The sequence below is a fragment of the Macaca nemestrina genome, chromosome 4 (assembly GCF_043159975.1).
Source record: "Macaca nemestrina isolate mMacNem1 chromosome 4, mMacNem.hap1, whole genome shotgun sequence".
NCBI lineage: Eukaryota > Metazoa > Chordata > Mammalia > Primates > Cercopithecidae > Macaca > Macaca nemestrina.
The window spans coordinates 115,413,944-115,429,811 of record NC_092128.1 but is presented as its reverse complement, the minus strand read 5'-3'; the positions used below and the strand labels follow the sequence as shown (position 1 = coordinate 115,429,811).

The following is a 15,868-nucleotide window of genomic DNA, read 5'->3' as shown; positions in this document are numbered from 1 at the left end:
ATGGAGAAAAAAAGGAAGCAAGCACAAAGGGAAAGAGAAAACAAATAGCAAAATGATAGACTTAAACACAATGACATCAATTATGTAAACTTCAAAATTAAAAGGCAGAAACTATCAGACTAGATAAAAAAGCAAGCTATAACAAAATGCTCTTTATAAAGCATGCAGTTTAAAACTCCAGACATGTTGAAAGACACACCATGCAAACATGCGGCATAAGAAAGTGGGGTAGCCAGGCGTGGCTGGTTCAAGGCTGTAACCCCAGCTTCTCCGGAGGCTGAGGAGGATCACTGAGGCCAGGAGTTTGAGATCACCTGGGCAACATAGTGAGACACTATCTCTGAAAAAAAAAAAAAAATTAGCCAGGCATGGTGGCGCGCACCCGTACTCCCAGCTACCTGGGAGGCTGAGGCGGAAGATCACTTGAGCCCAGGAGTTCAAGGCTGCAGTGAGTTATGATCATACTACTGCTCTCCAGCCTCAGTGACACAGCAAGACTCTTTGGCAGTTGCTAAAGTCCCTAAAGCAAAAAAAGAACACAGTGTGGCTATATTAACATCAGACCAGAGATTGGGACAAGAAGTCTTACTAGAAATAAAGATGGTCATTTCATAATGAAAAAGATTTATTTCAACAAGACATTATGGGCTGGGAGTGATGGCTCACTCCTGTAATCCCAGAACTTTGGGAGGCCGAGGCGGTGGATCACCTGAGGTCAGAAGTTCAACCTTGGCTAACATGGCAAAACCCCATCTCTACTAAAAATACAAAAATTAGCCGGGTATGGTGGCGCATGCCTGTAATTCCAGGTACTCAGAAGGCTGAGACAGGAAAATCGCTTGAACCCAGGAGGTGGAGGTAAAAGTGAGCCAAGATTACACCACTACACTGCAGCCTGGGCAAGACAGAGACCTCGTCTCAAAAAAAAAAAAAACACATTATGATCCTAACTGTGTAGGTATTTAACAACAGAGCTTCAAAATACATGAAGCCAAAACTAACTAAAGGGAAAAACAAATCCAAAATAATAACTAGAGAACTTAACACCCTCTCTCTCAATAACTGACAGAATTAGCTGGATACAGTGGATCATGCCTGTAATCCCAGCACTTTGGGAGTCCAAGGTGGCTTTAGGCCAGGTGTTCAAGACCACCCTGGACAACATACTAAAATACTGATACTCTATAAAAACTTTTTTAAAAGTTAGCCAGGGCAGGGCGCGATGCCTCACACCTATAATCCCAGCACTTTGAGAGGCCGAGGCAGGCAGATCACTTGAGATCAAGAATTTAGAGATCAGCCCGGCCAACACGTTGAAACCTCATCTCTACTAAAAACACAAAAATTAGCCAGGCATAGTGGTGGGTACCAGTAATCTCAGCTACTTGGGAGGCTGAGGTAGGAGAACTGATTGAAACCAGGAGGCAGAGGTTGCAGTGAGCCAAATCACGCCACTGCACCCCAGCCTGGGCAACAGAGTGAGATTCCACCTCAGTAAATAAATAAACCATTATAAAATTTAAAAAAATATAAAAATTTTTTAAAATTAGCTGGGCTGGGTGCAGTAGATCACGCTTATAATCCCAGCACTTTGGGAGGCCAAGGCGGCTGGATCACCTGAGGTCAGGAGTTCGAGAGCAGCCCGGCCAACATGGTGAAACCCCGTCTCTATTAAAAATACAAAAATTAGCCAGGTGTGGTGGTGGGCGCCTGTAATCCCAGCTATCGGGGAGGCTGAGGCATGAGAATCACTAGAACTTGGGAGGCAGAGGTTGTAGTGAGCTGAGATTGCACCATTGCACTCCAACCTGGGCAGTAAGAGTGAGACTCCGTCTCAAAAAAAAGAAAAAATTTAGCTGGGCATAGTGGCACACACCTATAGTCCTAACTACTTGGGAGGCTGAGGCATGAGAACTGCTTGAACCAGGAGTTTGAGGTTATACTGAGCTCTGATTGCACCACTACACTCCAGCCTGGGTTACAGAATGAGACCCTGTCTCTGGAAAGACAAAAAAACAAAGAATTAGTAGACAAAAATTTAGCAGAAAGTTTGGTAGTGTCTTATAAAGTTAAACATGTAGTTCCCATAAAATTCAGCAATTCCATTATTAGGTATTTACCCCAAAAAAATGAAAACATGTTCAAATAATGACTCATTCACAAATGTTCACAGCAGCTTTTTCAAAATACAAAGTAGACTGGGAGGCCGCAGCAGGTGTATCACCTGAGGTCAGGGGTTCGAGACCAGCCTGGCCAACATGGTGAAACCCCATCTCTACTAAAAATACAAAAATTAGCCAGGCATGATGGCGAGTGCCTATAATCCCACCTACTCAGGAGGCTGAGGCAGAAGAATCGCTTGAACCCAGGAAGCAGAGGTTGCAGTGAGCCAAGATCACACCATTGCATTCCAGTCTGGGCGACAAGAGCAAAACTCCGTCTCAAAAAAAAAAAAAAAAATTTTATATATATATATATATATATACACACACACAAACACAAACTAGAAAGAAACTAAATCTCCAACAAATGAATAAACAAATCACAGCATAAACATACAACAAAATATTACTCAGCAACTGAAACATGCATCAATATATGGATAAATCTCAAAAACATTATGCTGAGTACAGTGATCCTTGCACAACAGAATGTATACTGTATGAAACCATCTGTATGAAGTTTTAGAATGAACGAAACTAACGTATGGTGGGAAAAAAATCAGAACAGTAGTACCTTGTGGTAAGGATTTTCTAAGGAGCATAAAGGAATTTTCTCAGTGATGGTAGGTAATGTTTTATTTCCTAGTAGGGGTTTCAGTTATGTAGGAGTATGCATTTGTCAAAATTTAGCTAATATTCACTGGAGATGCATATATTTGGCCAGGTGCGGTGGCTCATGCCTGTAATACCAACACTTTAGCAGGTCAAGACAGAAGGATTGCTTAAGCCCAGGAATTCAAGACCAGCCGGGGCAACACAGTGAGACCTCGTCTCTACAAAAAATAGAAAAATTAGCTGGGCATGGTGACAAACCCATTTAGTCCTAGCTACACAGGAGGCTGGGGCGGGAGGATCACTTGAGTCTGGGAAGTCAAGGCTGCAGTGTGCCGTGATTGCACCACCACACTCCAGCCTGTCAGGCCGTTTTAAAAAAAAAAAAAAAATTGTGTATTTCATTGTTACATAATTTTACATCAAAAGAAAACTGTAAGCAAATCTTGAACGCTAGTTAATGACATGCATGCTAACGTATTTAGATCAAAGTGAAACAATGTCTGCAATTTATTGAGGAATGCATCAGAAAAATAAAATGAGTTGATGGGTAGGTACAGTGATAAACAGATGCTAGATATGGGATAAAGCAATATAGCCAGGCCGGGCGCGGTGGCTCATGCGTGTAATCCCAGCACTTTGGGAGGATGAGGTGGGCGGATCATCTGAGGTCAGGAGTTCCAGACCAGCTCCACCAACATGGTGAAACCCTGTCTCTACTAAATACAAAAAATTAGCCAGGCGTGGTGGCACATGCCTGTAATCCCAGCCGCTGGGGAGGCTGAGGCAGGAGAATTGCTTGAACAAAGGAGGCGGAGGTTGCAGTGAGCCAAGATCACACCATCGCACTCCAGCCTAGGCGAAAGAGCGAGACTCCGTCTCAAAAAAAAAAAACAAAAAACAAGAATCGCCAACGTTAGTGGCAGAATCTAGGTGGCAGGTGTGAAAGTATTCACTGCAAAATTCTTTCAACTTTGGTGTACTCAAAAAAAAATTATTTTTTTTTTTTGAGACAGAGGCTCCCTCTGTTGCCCAGGCTGGAGTGCAATGGCTCAATCTCAGCTCACAGCAACCTCCGCCTCCCAGGTTCAAGCAATTCTCCCGCCTCAGCCTCTGGAGTAGCCGGGACTACAGGCACACACCACCATGCTCTGCTAAGTTTTGTATTTTTGTAGCAATGGGGTTTCGCCATGTTGGCCAAGTTGGTCTTAAACTTCTGACCTCAGGTGATCCGCCCGCCTTGGCCTCCTAAAGTGCTGGGATCAGAAGCATGAGTACCACGCCCGGCCCAAAACTTTTCATAATAAAATGCTGAGGGTGGAAGAATGGGCTGGAAAAAGCAGACACGGAGGCTGCACATTCCTCTTTCAAGGAAGACGGACAATACTAGGTGAGAGAAGGAGCCTTAGAAAAGAACCTGAACTCAACCTGACATTAGAAGTGCACAAGCAGGTGGGCTATGGTTATTGTCTATACCCAAGAACATGAAAAGTAAAAGCTATGTGAAGGTGATGTACCTAATGGCAGCAATAAATCGGTTAGACATAATCACACCTAGGGCATCTTCAGACATCCGACAGAAAATCAACATGCACCATAACTGACACTTAGACCTGACCAAGGCATCTCATTAAGAACATGTACCCTTGGCCAGGCACAGTGGCACACGGTGGCACACAGTGGCTAGGACTTTGGGAGGGTGAGGCAGGTGGATCATGAGGTCAAGAGATCAAGACCATCCTTGATAACATGGTGAAACTCCATCTCTACCAAAAATAAAAAAATTAGCTGGGAGTGACAGCACACACCTGTAGTCCCAGCTACTCGGGAGGCTGAGGCAGGAGAATTGCTTGAACCCGGGAGACAGAGGCTGCAGTGAGCCGAGATCGCGCCACTGCACTCCAGCCTGGGCGGCAGAGCAAGACTCTGTCTCGGAAAAAAAAAAAAAAAAAACATGTACCCCACCACATAAACCAACAAGGGAAGCATTCAGTTTCCACACCTGACCAGAGAGCTCATGGTGACAACACACAGGAAGCAAATTTGATTTTCTGAAAAAAAACTGCATGGAATTTTAACCTACAGAATGGACATAAAGATTTAAATAGGTCGGGCGCGGTGGCTCAAGCCTGTAATCCCAGCACTTTGGGAGGCCGAGGCGGGCGGATCACGAGGTCAGGAGATGGAGACCATCCTGGCTAACACAATGAAACCCCGTCTCCACTAAAAAAATACAAAAAAATTAGCCAGGCGTGGTGGCGGCGCCTGTAGTCCCAGCTACTCGGGAGGCTGAGGCAGGAGAATGGCGGGAACCCGGGAGGCGGAGCTTGCAGTGAGCCGAGATCGCGCCACTGCACTCCAGCCTGGGCGACAGAGCGAGACTCCGCCTCAAAAAAAAAAAAAAAAAAAAAAGATTTAAATAAAGTCTTCTCTCTTTTTTTCTCCAAGGTACAAAAACAATGTGTGAAATGGTATCTCCCACTCCTCACTAAGAACAGGAACACAACGGGCTGGACGCGGTGGCTCACACCTGTAATCCCAACAATTTCGGAGGCCAAGGCGGGCAGATCACAAGGTCAGGAGATCGAGACCATCCTGGCTGACACGGGGAAACCCTGTCTCTACTAAAAATACAAAACATTAGCAGGGCCTGGTGGCAGGCACCTGTAGTCCCGGCTACTCAGGAGGCTGAGGCGGGAGAATGGCATGGACCCGGGAGGCGGAGCTTGCAGTGAGCTGAGATCACACCACTGCACTCCAGCCTGGGCGACAGAGTGAGACTCCATCTCAAAAAAAAAAAAGAGTAACGGTAACACCATGGGTTTAGGCTGACTAGTCTTCTCACTTTCAGAAAAGTGAAAAACTTCCTTGGGTTACAAGACACACCACGCTAAGCTACAAACAAAAGTCTAAATTCCATGTTCCTATTATGCTTTTTTTTTTTTTTTTTTTTTTTTTTTTTTTTTTTTTTTTGAGACGGAGTCTCGCTGTGTCGCCCAGGCTGGAGTGCAGTGGCCGGATCTCAGCTCACTGCAAGCTCTGCCTCCCGGGTTTTTACGCCATTCTCCTGCCTCAGCCTCCCGAGTAGCCGGGACTACAGGCGCCTGCCACCTCGCCCGGCTAGTTTTTTGTATTTTTTAGTAGAGACGGGGTTTCACTGTGTTAGCCAGGATGGTCTCCAACTCCTGACCTCGTGATCCGCCCGTCTCGGCCTCCCAAAGTGCTGGGATTACAGGCTTGAGCCACCGCGCCCGGCCCTATTATGCTTATTAAAGGGGATCACTTTCATTATACATACATCTAATGCCTATAATCAAATGCCCTAATTCTTAACATAGTCCAAGCAAAAAATTGTTACTGTTTGGGCACACTTGGGAGAAAAAAAAGTCACATTTTTGGCACAACACAAGGCTAAGGAAAAAATTTCCTATTTCTACAAACAAAAAACCCTAGTGGTTCCATTGACAAATCCAAATGTAAACTCCCTCATACCTGTAGAATCACTTGAAGAGCAGTTGCTGTTCTTGATTGAGAGATAAGAAAGCCAAGGAGTGCAGAGTGCGCTAACAAAGATCCACTGTTCACAAGGACACAGCGATGCATGCAGAGGACATGGCTGGGCTCACTGCTCCCGCCACAGATCCCAGAGCACAAAGCCTGTCCCAGGTGAAATGAATGACATCCCTGACTGTGCCAGCTCCCAAAATACCATACATGTTCTCCCAACCACAAAGAGTGTGCTGTGATTTATGGTTTACATACAGCACGGTAAGGGTTGTCCTGTCACTCTGAGCAGCTCTTCTGTGGCCACGTTGACAGCGTAGACTTGGTCCTCAGAACTCACCCGAGACTGTAAGGCAGCCAGCAGGTGAGGCCAGAATGACCAGCAACATAAGGCTTGTTACTCTTTTGTCTTGATGAGTTACTACTGCACTTCTATCTACAAACTGAACTCTAGGGTTTGCTTCAAAATCACCTGATGCATTAGCCTTCTTGGGCTGCCAGGACTAAGTATTACAGACTTGAGTGGCTTCAATAATAGAAACTTACTCTCTTAGAGTCTAGATGCTGAAAGTCCAAGATCAAGGTAAATGCAGTGTGGTTTCTCCTGAGGTCTCTCCTCGGCTTGCAGATGGCTGCCTTCTCCATGAGTCCTCAAATGACCATTCCTCTATCTCTGTGTCCTAACATCTTCTTATAAGGACATCCATCAGATTGGATTAGGGCCCAATTACCTCATTTTATCTCAATCACCTCCTTAAAGACTCCATCTTCAGGCTGGGCATGGTGGCTTAAGCCTGTAATCCCAGCACTTTGGGAGGCCAAGGCAGGCTGATCAAGAGGTCAGGAGATCAAGACCATCCTGGCTAATACAGTGAAACCCCATCTCTACTAAAAATACAAAAAAATTAGCCGGGTGTGGTGGCGGGAGCCTGTAGTCCCAGCTACTTGGGAGGCTGAAGCAGGAGAATGGCGTGAACCTGGGAGGCGGAGCTTGCAGTGAGCCGAGATCGCGACACTGCACTCCAGCATGGGCGACAGAGCAAGACTCCGTCTCAAAAAAGTAGACTCCATCTTCAAATACAGTCACATCCTGAGGTCCTGGAGGTAGGGGCTTCAGCACATGACTCTGAGGGGACACTATTCAGCCCACACGGGAAGGAGGCAGGGATGAGGAGAAGGTGCACATGAAACTGACTGCCCACACATGGGCCCAGGGCACTTTATTACATGATTTTTTTCTTTACATTTGCTTTTGAAGTTTCCATAAAGGTTTTCCTGATCACTCTTACCAAAGCCTGCTTCCACCATCTATCCCCAGGCTCCACTTCCCGCTCTGCGGCCACAGGCTCACCGTACACAGTTCAGTCTCGAGCATCTACGCCTGACACCGTTGGTGCTAATAAACAGTAGTTTAATGGACAAGTGAATGCATGATGTGGAACACCTCCAGTGGCTTCAAGTGCATACAGAACCAACACCCAACTCCCCAGCCCAAGGACCTCCCAGGACTGGGGGACCCTCTCCACCTCATCTCTGCTTCTGAACTGCAGGACACAGAGCCAGTCCCAATCTGTCTGGAAGTGGCTGCTGCCTGTCCCATGTCTCTTCTGACATCCTAGGTCTGCCCTTACTCTAATTTTAGGTGTAAGAGACCTGCTTTCCAAAGTGCAATGTCCCTAACCTCTTCTCAGTGCATTAAGCACATAATAGGCAAGGCAGGATCAAGTTATCTCATTAAAAACTTGTATTGCCACCACTTAAACCAACAAGTAAATAGAGGATGATATAAATGTTCAATAATTAGATTTATAGGACTTAATCATGACCATTTACTTACACTGCAAATTGACAACAAGGAGTGGGCATTGCTGACGCAAATGAAGAAACTGGAAGATCAAGACTAAGCGTCCCAGTGGGGCAGACTGCAGACGCCCTTCTCATCTGCAGGGAAGCCCTTCACTGCAATAATATTGCTAAGAGGAATGTTTTGCTTTACACTATCTTCCTCTGAAAGAATGTTCAGAGCAGCCCTGGAAGGTTCTGATGTGCTTTCTGAATCTAAACTATGACAGAATCTGACCGTATGTTAAAAATTAATAAATATATACTATGTAAATGGTAACTCTTCAAGACAGAAGAGTAACCAGCCTCATGTTGCCGATCATTGTGGCCTCATCTACTGGCTGCCTTAGGTTCTCTGCTGAGCACCTCCTGCCTGGTTCTCCAGCCTCCCGACCCTGAGCTACCAAGTTGCCATCCAAGAATTACTGCGATAGCTACCCAAAAGGAAAGATAAAACAAAATATAGCAGCCCCAATTCATCTTCTGAACCCAAGTATGGCTTGTGACAGTTATAGAATATGTTTAGTGGGTCACAACCACAAAAGCTTTTTTTTTTTTTAAAGACAGAGTCTTACTCTTGTAGCCCAGGCTGGAGTGCAATGGCGCGATCTCAGCTCACTGCAACCTCCACCTCCCAAGTTCAAGCGATTCTCCTGCCTCAGCCTCACTAGGATTACAGGTCCTGCCACCATGCTCAGCTAATTTTTGTATTTTTAGTAGAGATGGGGTTTCACCATGGCTGGTCTCAGACTCCTGACCTCAGGTGATCCACCCACCTCAACCTCCCAAAGTGCTGGGATTTCTGGCATGAGCCACTGCACCTGGCCAACCACCAGTTTTAATGGAAAGAAAAAAAAATAGAATTATAAAATCAGAGCATTTAAGTGTGGTTCCTTTAAACTTTCACTTCAGTTATACAGACACACACATTTGTGTCTGCATCGGGTCAGCATGGAGAAGGTATGGCTTCCTAGTGCCTACAGTGACCAAATTTTAAAAGGTACTGGTCCAATCCAAGCTTTCAGTTCCTCACAGACACTGGTCCAGCAGTGACTACAGCAGCTGATAGCTCAGGGCCTGTAACCTAGAGGATCTTTTCCTCTCCACGTTTTATTATGGAAATTCTCAAAAAAAAAATAAAAGTAGACAGAACAATGTATAACCACTACCAAAGCATTCAGCTATCCTCTTTGTTTCTTCTATTTTGAGTGAAGCAAATCCCAGAAATCATACTATTTCACCCACAAATATCTCAGTATACATGCCTATCAGATCAGAACTTAATATAATTATCACACCAAACAAAATTAATAATTCCTTATTATTTAATATCTAGTCCTACATTTCTAGGGAACTTTATAATTTTTTCTTTTTTTTTTCCTTGAGACAGGGTCTTGCTGTCACTCAGGCAGTGGCACAATCACAGCTCATTGCAGCCTCGACCTCCATGGCTCAAGCAATCTTCCCTTCTCAGCATCTCAAGTAGCTGGAACTACAGGCATGCAACACCATGCTCAGCTGGTTTTCTTATTTTTTGTAGAGATAGGGTCTCACTAAGTAGTCCAGACTGATCTCAAACTCCTGGGCTTAAGCAATCCTCCCACCTCAGCCTCCCAAAGTGCTGAGATTACAGGCATAGCCACTGCACTCAGCCTATAACCTTTTTCTACCTTAAACAATGCAAATAAATTAGATCAATGTAAAAATATTTAACTGTGTTCAGTTTGAAATCACAGCCACCTCCTGGTGGGGCAAGCAAAGACCAGAGGCAGCAGAGAAGCTGAGATTCACAACAAGGTTAAGGCCACAAGATGGTTTTTTGTTTGTTTGTTTGTTTGTTTTTGGAGACGGAGTCTCACTCTGTTGCCCAGGCTGGAGTGCAGTGGCATGATCTCAGCTCACTGCAACCTCCGCCTCCCAGGTTCAAGCGACTCTCCTGCCTCAGCCTCCTGAGTAGCTGGGATTATAGGCACATGCCACCACGCCTAGCTAATTTTCGTATTTTTAGTAGAGACAGGGTTTCACCATGTTGGCCAGGCTGGTCTCATACTCCTAGTGTCAAGTGATCCGCCTGCCTCGGCCTCCCAAAGTGTTAGGATTACCTACACCCAGCCCTGACAAGACAGCTTTTTTGGGCTGTGATCTGAGTATAAAAATCCACACAACCCAACTTAAGTGTATTCAAGTTTCTAATAAAAAGGAATTACTGTGGGGTGCGGTGGCTCATGCCACCCAGCACTTTGGGAGGCCGAGGTGGATTACCTGAGTTCGGGAGTTTGAGACCAGCCTGACCAACATGGAGAAACCCCGTCTCTACTAAAATTACAAAAATTAGCTGGACATGGTGGCACTTGCCTGTAATCCCAGCTACACGGGAGGCTGAGGCAGGAGAATCACTTGAACCTGGGAGGCGGAGGTTGCAGTGAGCCGAGATGGCACCAATGCACTCCAGCCTGGGCGACAAGGGCAAAACTCCATCACAAAAAAAAAAAAATAAAGGAATTACAGAGTAGCGCCACAATGCACAGAACATGAGTCCATACTGTAGGTAGGAACCTTACTCTCCAAACCCCAAAACAGAACTTGTAGGCTAAAAAGTACTACTCTGTAGACATCAAGACAGAAGAGCAGCCCCAAGTCGTCACTTCGACTCCCCAGGCCCCACACCTTTAGTGGCCAGAGCACTTTTCTGTCAATGCACTCATTCCTTCAGATGGACCCATGAGTGATCTATCTCCCCATCAGCTCCTCAGGGCCACAAGCTCCTTCTGCATCCCCATCACCCACTGAGTTTCATGGGACACAAGAGGGGCTCAACAGACATTTGTTAAATGAACCATGGCCCACTTGAGGAAACCCAGGTGTACAGTCATCATAACCACATGTGCTGAGGTGGCTTGAGAAAGGGCAGTGCCACACTGGGGCCAAGTTCCCATGAGACTCACTTCAGTCCATCGGTTCTCTGCCAACTCACTGATTCCTGTGTCCTGAGGAAAATGGGCCGAGGTAGAACAAGCCTGAATCACTGCTTGGCAAGACACCAAGACAAGTGTCTGAGACTAAAAAGGAAAAAAAAAAAAAAAAAAAAGGCCCACCTGGGCTCAGGTGATCCTCCTGCCTCAGCCTTCCAAGTAGCTGAGACTATAGGCGAGCACTGCTGCACCTGGCTAATTTCTGTATTTTTTGTATAGATGGGGTTTTGCCATGTTGCCCAGGCTGGTCTTGAACTCCTCAGCTAAAGTGATCCTGCCTCGGCCTCCCAAAGTGCTGGATTACAGGCATAGCCACTGTATCCTGCCTAATTCTACATTTTTTGAAGGAGCTAACTTAGAAGAACTTAAATGTCCAAACTGTACTTTCATAAAACTATTGTCAGTACTTCTGCTACTTATGCCTGAATTTGTGTATAAGTTTAGAGCAATGCAATTTACCTTAACGAGAATGATTTAACTACCAGTTATTAAACTGGAGGTGATCTCACATTGAATGTGGGAGCTGAGCAGGAAGGTTCTGCCAGCTTGCAACTGGCAGAGTACACGAGGTAAAGTGTGTTAAGTCACGACCTGGAGAAGAATTCATGCCCCAAAGCTCCTTGTCTGGCTTGTCTACAGGAAACAAGCTAAGACAAGTGGTAGAATACAGAAAAAACACAAAACCCTTGGCTTAAGCAACTATATAACAATTGATTATCTCCTCTAGTGAGACAATGAAATTAAAAATTAACCTTCTTTATGCCTAAATTTTTTCATTACCCAACTGGAAAATTCTTAATAATTTTACTGTTTTTTCACTTATATCCCAAAAACTCAACAGTCTTACTGCTTCTCTCTCTTTCTCCCTATTGCTGGATGTTTCATGTTTCTACCAAAGCTGATACGCAGCTCTAGAAAAAAAAAATCACTCAATTCCATCCGTGCCTATCACACACAGGTAGATGAGCCAGGTACTCCTTTAAGTGTTGCACAATGAGGTCATCAGTCCTCAGCGCGCTCTTGGATCCCGGCATTCCACAGAGAAGATGGCTTACTTTCCACAAAGCTCACCATCATCCACACTCGGGCATGATGGTCCCTGCTAAGCAGTCACCGGGTTAACACCTCTCCTTTCCAGCTGACTCCTTTTACACTGCTTGGCTCCTCCCTCTTCTGTGCGCAGCACCCATCTCTAGTCTAACCCCGCTGGCTGAATCACTATCTTGAGCTATTTTCCAGCCTTAAAACATCTTTGTAGGTAACCGCAAATTATATTGCACCTAAATTAGACATGCATGGTGCTAACATGAAACAATGAGTTGAGAAAGTAGAGAACCAGCACCACAGGACTCCCTGAAGGCCACCTGGCTACATTCTATTTCATACAGGACTTTTAAATGGGGCACTCTGTCAAACAAGGCGGTGAGCAGCTGTCAATTAAAGGACACTGTCCTGCAGAGTACAGGGTAGTAAAATCATAGTCAGGACTTATAGAGGTCTGCTTTAAACTTGTGGATAAAAGTGCGCACACACACATCAAAAAGAAAATGATAGCCAAGACGTGAAGATTATAAAGCATTTATTTGAAAAAGATACATTTTATTAAAATCAATTTTCCACTTTAACGGTAGCTCAATCCACATCGTTTTTCCAGTCTTAAAATGTTTCTTTATCGACTATATACCCCTTCACTGTAATTAAAGACACATTTTGTAAAACTACATAAACTGGGGTTTGACTATGAACTACGTCCTCAACTATGTCCTAAACTGTGTCCTAAACATTGAACTATGCCCTAAATCCCACTGCCAAACGTAGCGTCACTAAAATCAATCAATGGTTTTAAATCTGACTGATAGTGAACAAGTGAGCTGGCCATAAGGTGAAGGCTACCCTTGATTTTACTGGATATCCAAAAACGAAGTCCAGTGAGCAGCAAACGTCTCCACGTTAACCACACAGCCCACTGGCTCCAGTTCCAGCCCTGGACAGCTTTCTGGCCCCTCGCCGGGCCCACTTCCTCTGCAGCCCCAGGTCCCGACACGCAGGGAAGGCCGTCTGGGGCCGAGGTCGGGGCGAGCCGCTGCCCGGGCTGGAGGAAAGGCGCGGCGCTTCCTGTCCGCCCGGCCGCGAAAGCCCACCTGACCATTGTCCGGGGTCTCGCCCTGCCCCGCCCCGCCAGCGGGCCCACTACCCCCGCCCGGGCCCCGAGGAACACCCGCCCACCCCATCCTGGCCCCCCAACCCAGCCGCCCGCCGACCACAGCAGCAGGACGCCCCCGCGCACGCTCACCTTCTTGCCCTTCTTGCCCTCCTCTTCCATATCGCCGCGTGCGGCTCCCGCGGCCCGCCCGGCCCGCCCCGGGAGCCCCGCCGCCAGCGGCCGCTACATGCTCGTCCCGGGCCCGCCGCCCCCGCGCTCCCGGCGCCGCCCGCCAGCCGGGCCCGAAGTCTCCGCCCCGGCCGCGCCCCGCACCCGCACTTCCGGGCCCGAGAGAGCCGGCCCACCCCCCCCGCCCCGCCCAGGCCCCACCCTCCCCAGCGCAGGCCCCGCCCACGGTTGTCGCTCATCGGCACTTTCAGGCCCAAGGGAATGGGACCCGCGGCGATCAGACCCCGCCCCTTCACGGAAAACAGGGCCCGTTGGCCCAGCTGACGGCAAGAGCACCGCCCACAGGCTGAAGATCCTGCCCCTTCAGGACGGCCGAGAACGCGCCTGCCTTGCCCCACCCCCAGCCTGCCCCGCGTCCTTCAGGACAGCTGTAAACGCTCCTACCCCAACCTCGCCTCTGCCCAGTCGCGAGAACGCACCTGTCCAGCCCCCAGTTCGCCCCGCCCACTCAGCGCGCGCGGGAGCGCGCGCGGGAGCAGCTCCAACTTTTTCAATTTGCCGCCATCTTTACGGCGGCCGACTTCCCAACCTCCCTCGCGTCCAGGGAGGCGGAGCTTAGGTCTCTGAAAAGGGGACGGGGGCCGGCGGGAGGGGACGCGGCCAGCAGATGGCGAAGGAGGGGCGCAAGGAGGTGGCCCCTCTTAAGGGGCGGGGCGTCCCGCCGAGAGTCTGGGTGCGGTGCGGTTTTCCTTTTTCTTGTGTCCCACTTTATTCCCTGGGCCACAGGGAATCCGTTTTCTAATACTTCTCTGTTCTAAAGTCTGCCTGCCTTAGACAAACACATTTGGAAAATAAAAATGCAACTACAAGGATGTGCAGACCCTATCAGAATAAAATCGTAGAACCTTGTCAGTCATCTGGTATAATTTCCACATTTTCCAGATGACGTCCGGGGAATGAGGTGATTCGCCCAAAAGCACACTGCAAATTGGAGTCACCAGCAGGTCTGCTATTTTGCCACTAAACCCATCTGCCAGTAAGAACTTTGTAGCACAGCTAGAATGTAAACTGTTAACAAAAGGAACCAGTATTCGTTCCCTTTGATTTTTTTTTTCCGTTTGATTCGTTTCCTTTTGATTTTTTTTCTAATTTTTTGAGACAGTTTCACTCTGTCGCCCAGGCTGGAGTGCAGTGGTGAGATCTCGGCTCACTGCAACCTCTGCCTCCTGGGTTCAAGCGATTCTCCTGCCTCAGCCTCCCGAGTAGCTGGGATTACAGGTGCCCGCCACAATGCCCGGCTAATTTTTTTTGTATTTTTAGTACAGACGGGGTTTCTCTGTGTTGGCCAGTCTGGTCTCAAACTCCTGACCTCGTGATCCGCCCACCTCGGCCTCCCAGAGTGCTGGGATTACAGGCATGAGCCACGCGCCCGGCCTCAACTGATTTTTTTTTAAGTATTGGATATTGTACCATTTGTCAGTGTATTGTCTCGTAGCTCCACATTCACTTCTCCCATCCTGCTCTGAGAATATGGAGCTGCGCCCTTTAAGCATTCCTCCTTTGCCGAAGACAAAATCTTAAGATCATCAGTAGGCCAGGCGCGATGGCTCACGCCTATAATTCCAGCACTTTGGGAAGCTGAAGCAGGCGGATCACTTGAGGAGTTCGAGACCAGCCTGGCCAACATGGTGAAACACCGTCTCTACTAAAAATACAAAAATTAGCTGGGCGTGGTCGTGTGCGCCTGTAATCCCAGCTACTCCAGAGTCTGAGGCAGGAGAATCGCTTGAGCCCAGGAAGCGGAGGTTGCGGTGAGCTGAGATCTCACCACTGCACTCCAGCCTGGGCATCAGAGTGATATTCTGTCTCAAAAACAAAGAAAGAAAGATTTGTAGGAGCATTGTGACCCAATCAAGGACAAAGAAGTTTCACAACCCCCCTCGGGCCCTCACTGTTGCCCAGTTGTCCATAATCATTGGACAACTCATGACTTCAACCTGCTCCCTCTTCACCCTCCCCCTAACACAAAAGGAGCCTGAAATTCATATTAACTTAAAATGGTTCTTAGGCCATTACTCCCCCATGTTCTCAGTTCACTGGCTCTCCAAAATAAACATCGCTTTCCTTCTCTCTTGTCTTTGGCTGTTGTGTGGCAAACTGTATGAGCTTTGGACTTGATGAGTTCTGCCCCTCATCTCTGGAAGCTGAGGGACAGAACTGCACAAGAACAAAGATTGCTTTACTATGCAGATAAGTCCCCCGTCAGGTAATCTCTTGGAGCTGTCCTCAGAATAGACAATAGTCAATGACAACTCCCAGTCTCTTGGTTGATCTTTCCTGGTTATGCGATGAGATTCCTAGAGAGAGGTTTTTAAGACAATTGCATTTCTTTTTTTCTTTCTTTTTTTTTTTTTTTTTTTTTGAGACAGGGTCTCACTCTGTTG

The 15,868-nt window shown here is 47.2% G+C and overlaps 1 protein-coding gene across 4 annotated transcripts in view; it reads right to left on the bottom strand.

Annotated features, from left to right (window-relative positions):
- LOC105494229 (CCM2 scaffold protein) overlaps positions 1-13,549 on the bottom strand; it is a 75,715-nt gene extending 62,166 nt beyond the window's left edge. For all 4 annotated transcript variants that reach the window (XM_071095148.1, XM_071095149.1, XM_071095150.1 and 1 more), the window contains exon 1: positions 13,386-13,549. In XM_071095148.1, the coding sequence (XP_070951249.1) occupies positions 13,386-13,415 (30 nt within the window). In that variant the 5' untranslated portion in view covers positions 13,416-13,549. The remainder of the gene's footprint in view (positions 1-13,385) is intronic.
- Positions 13,550-15,868: the final 2,319 nt, after the last annotated feature.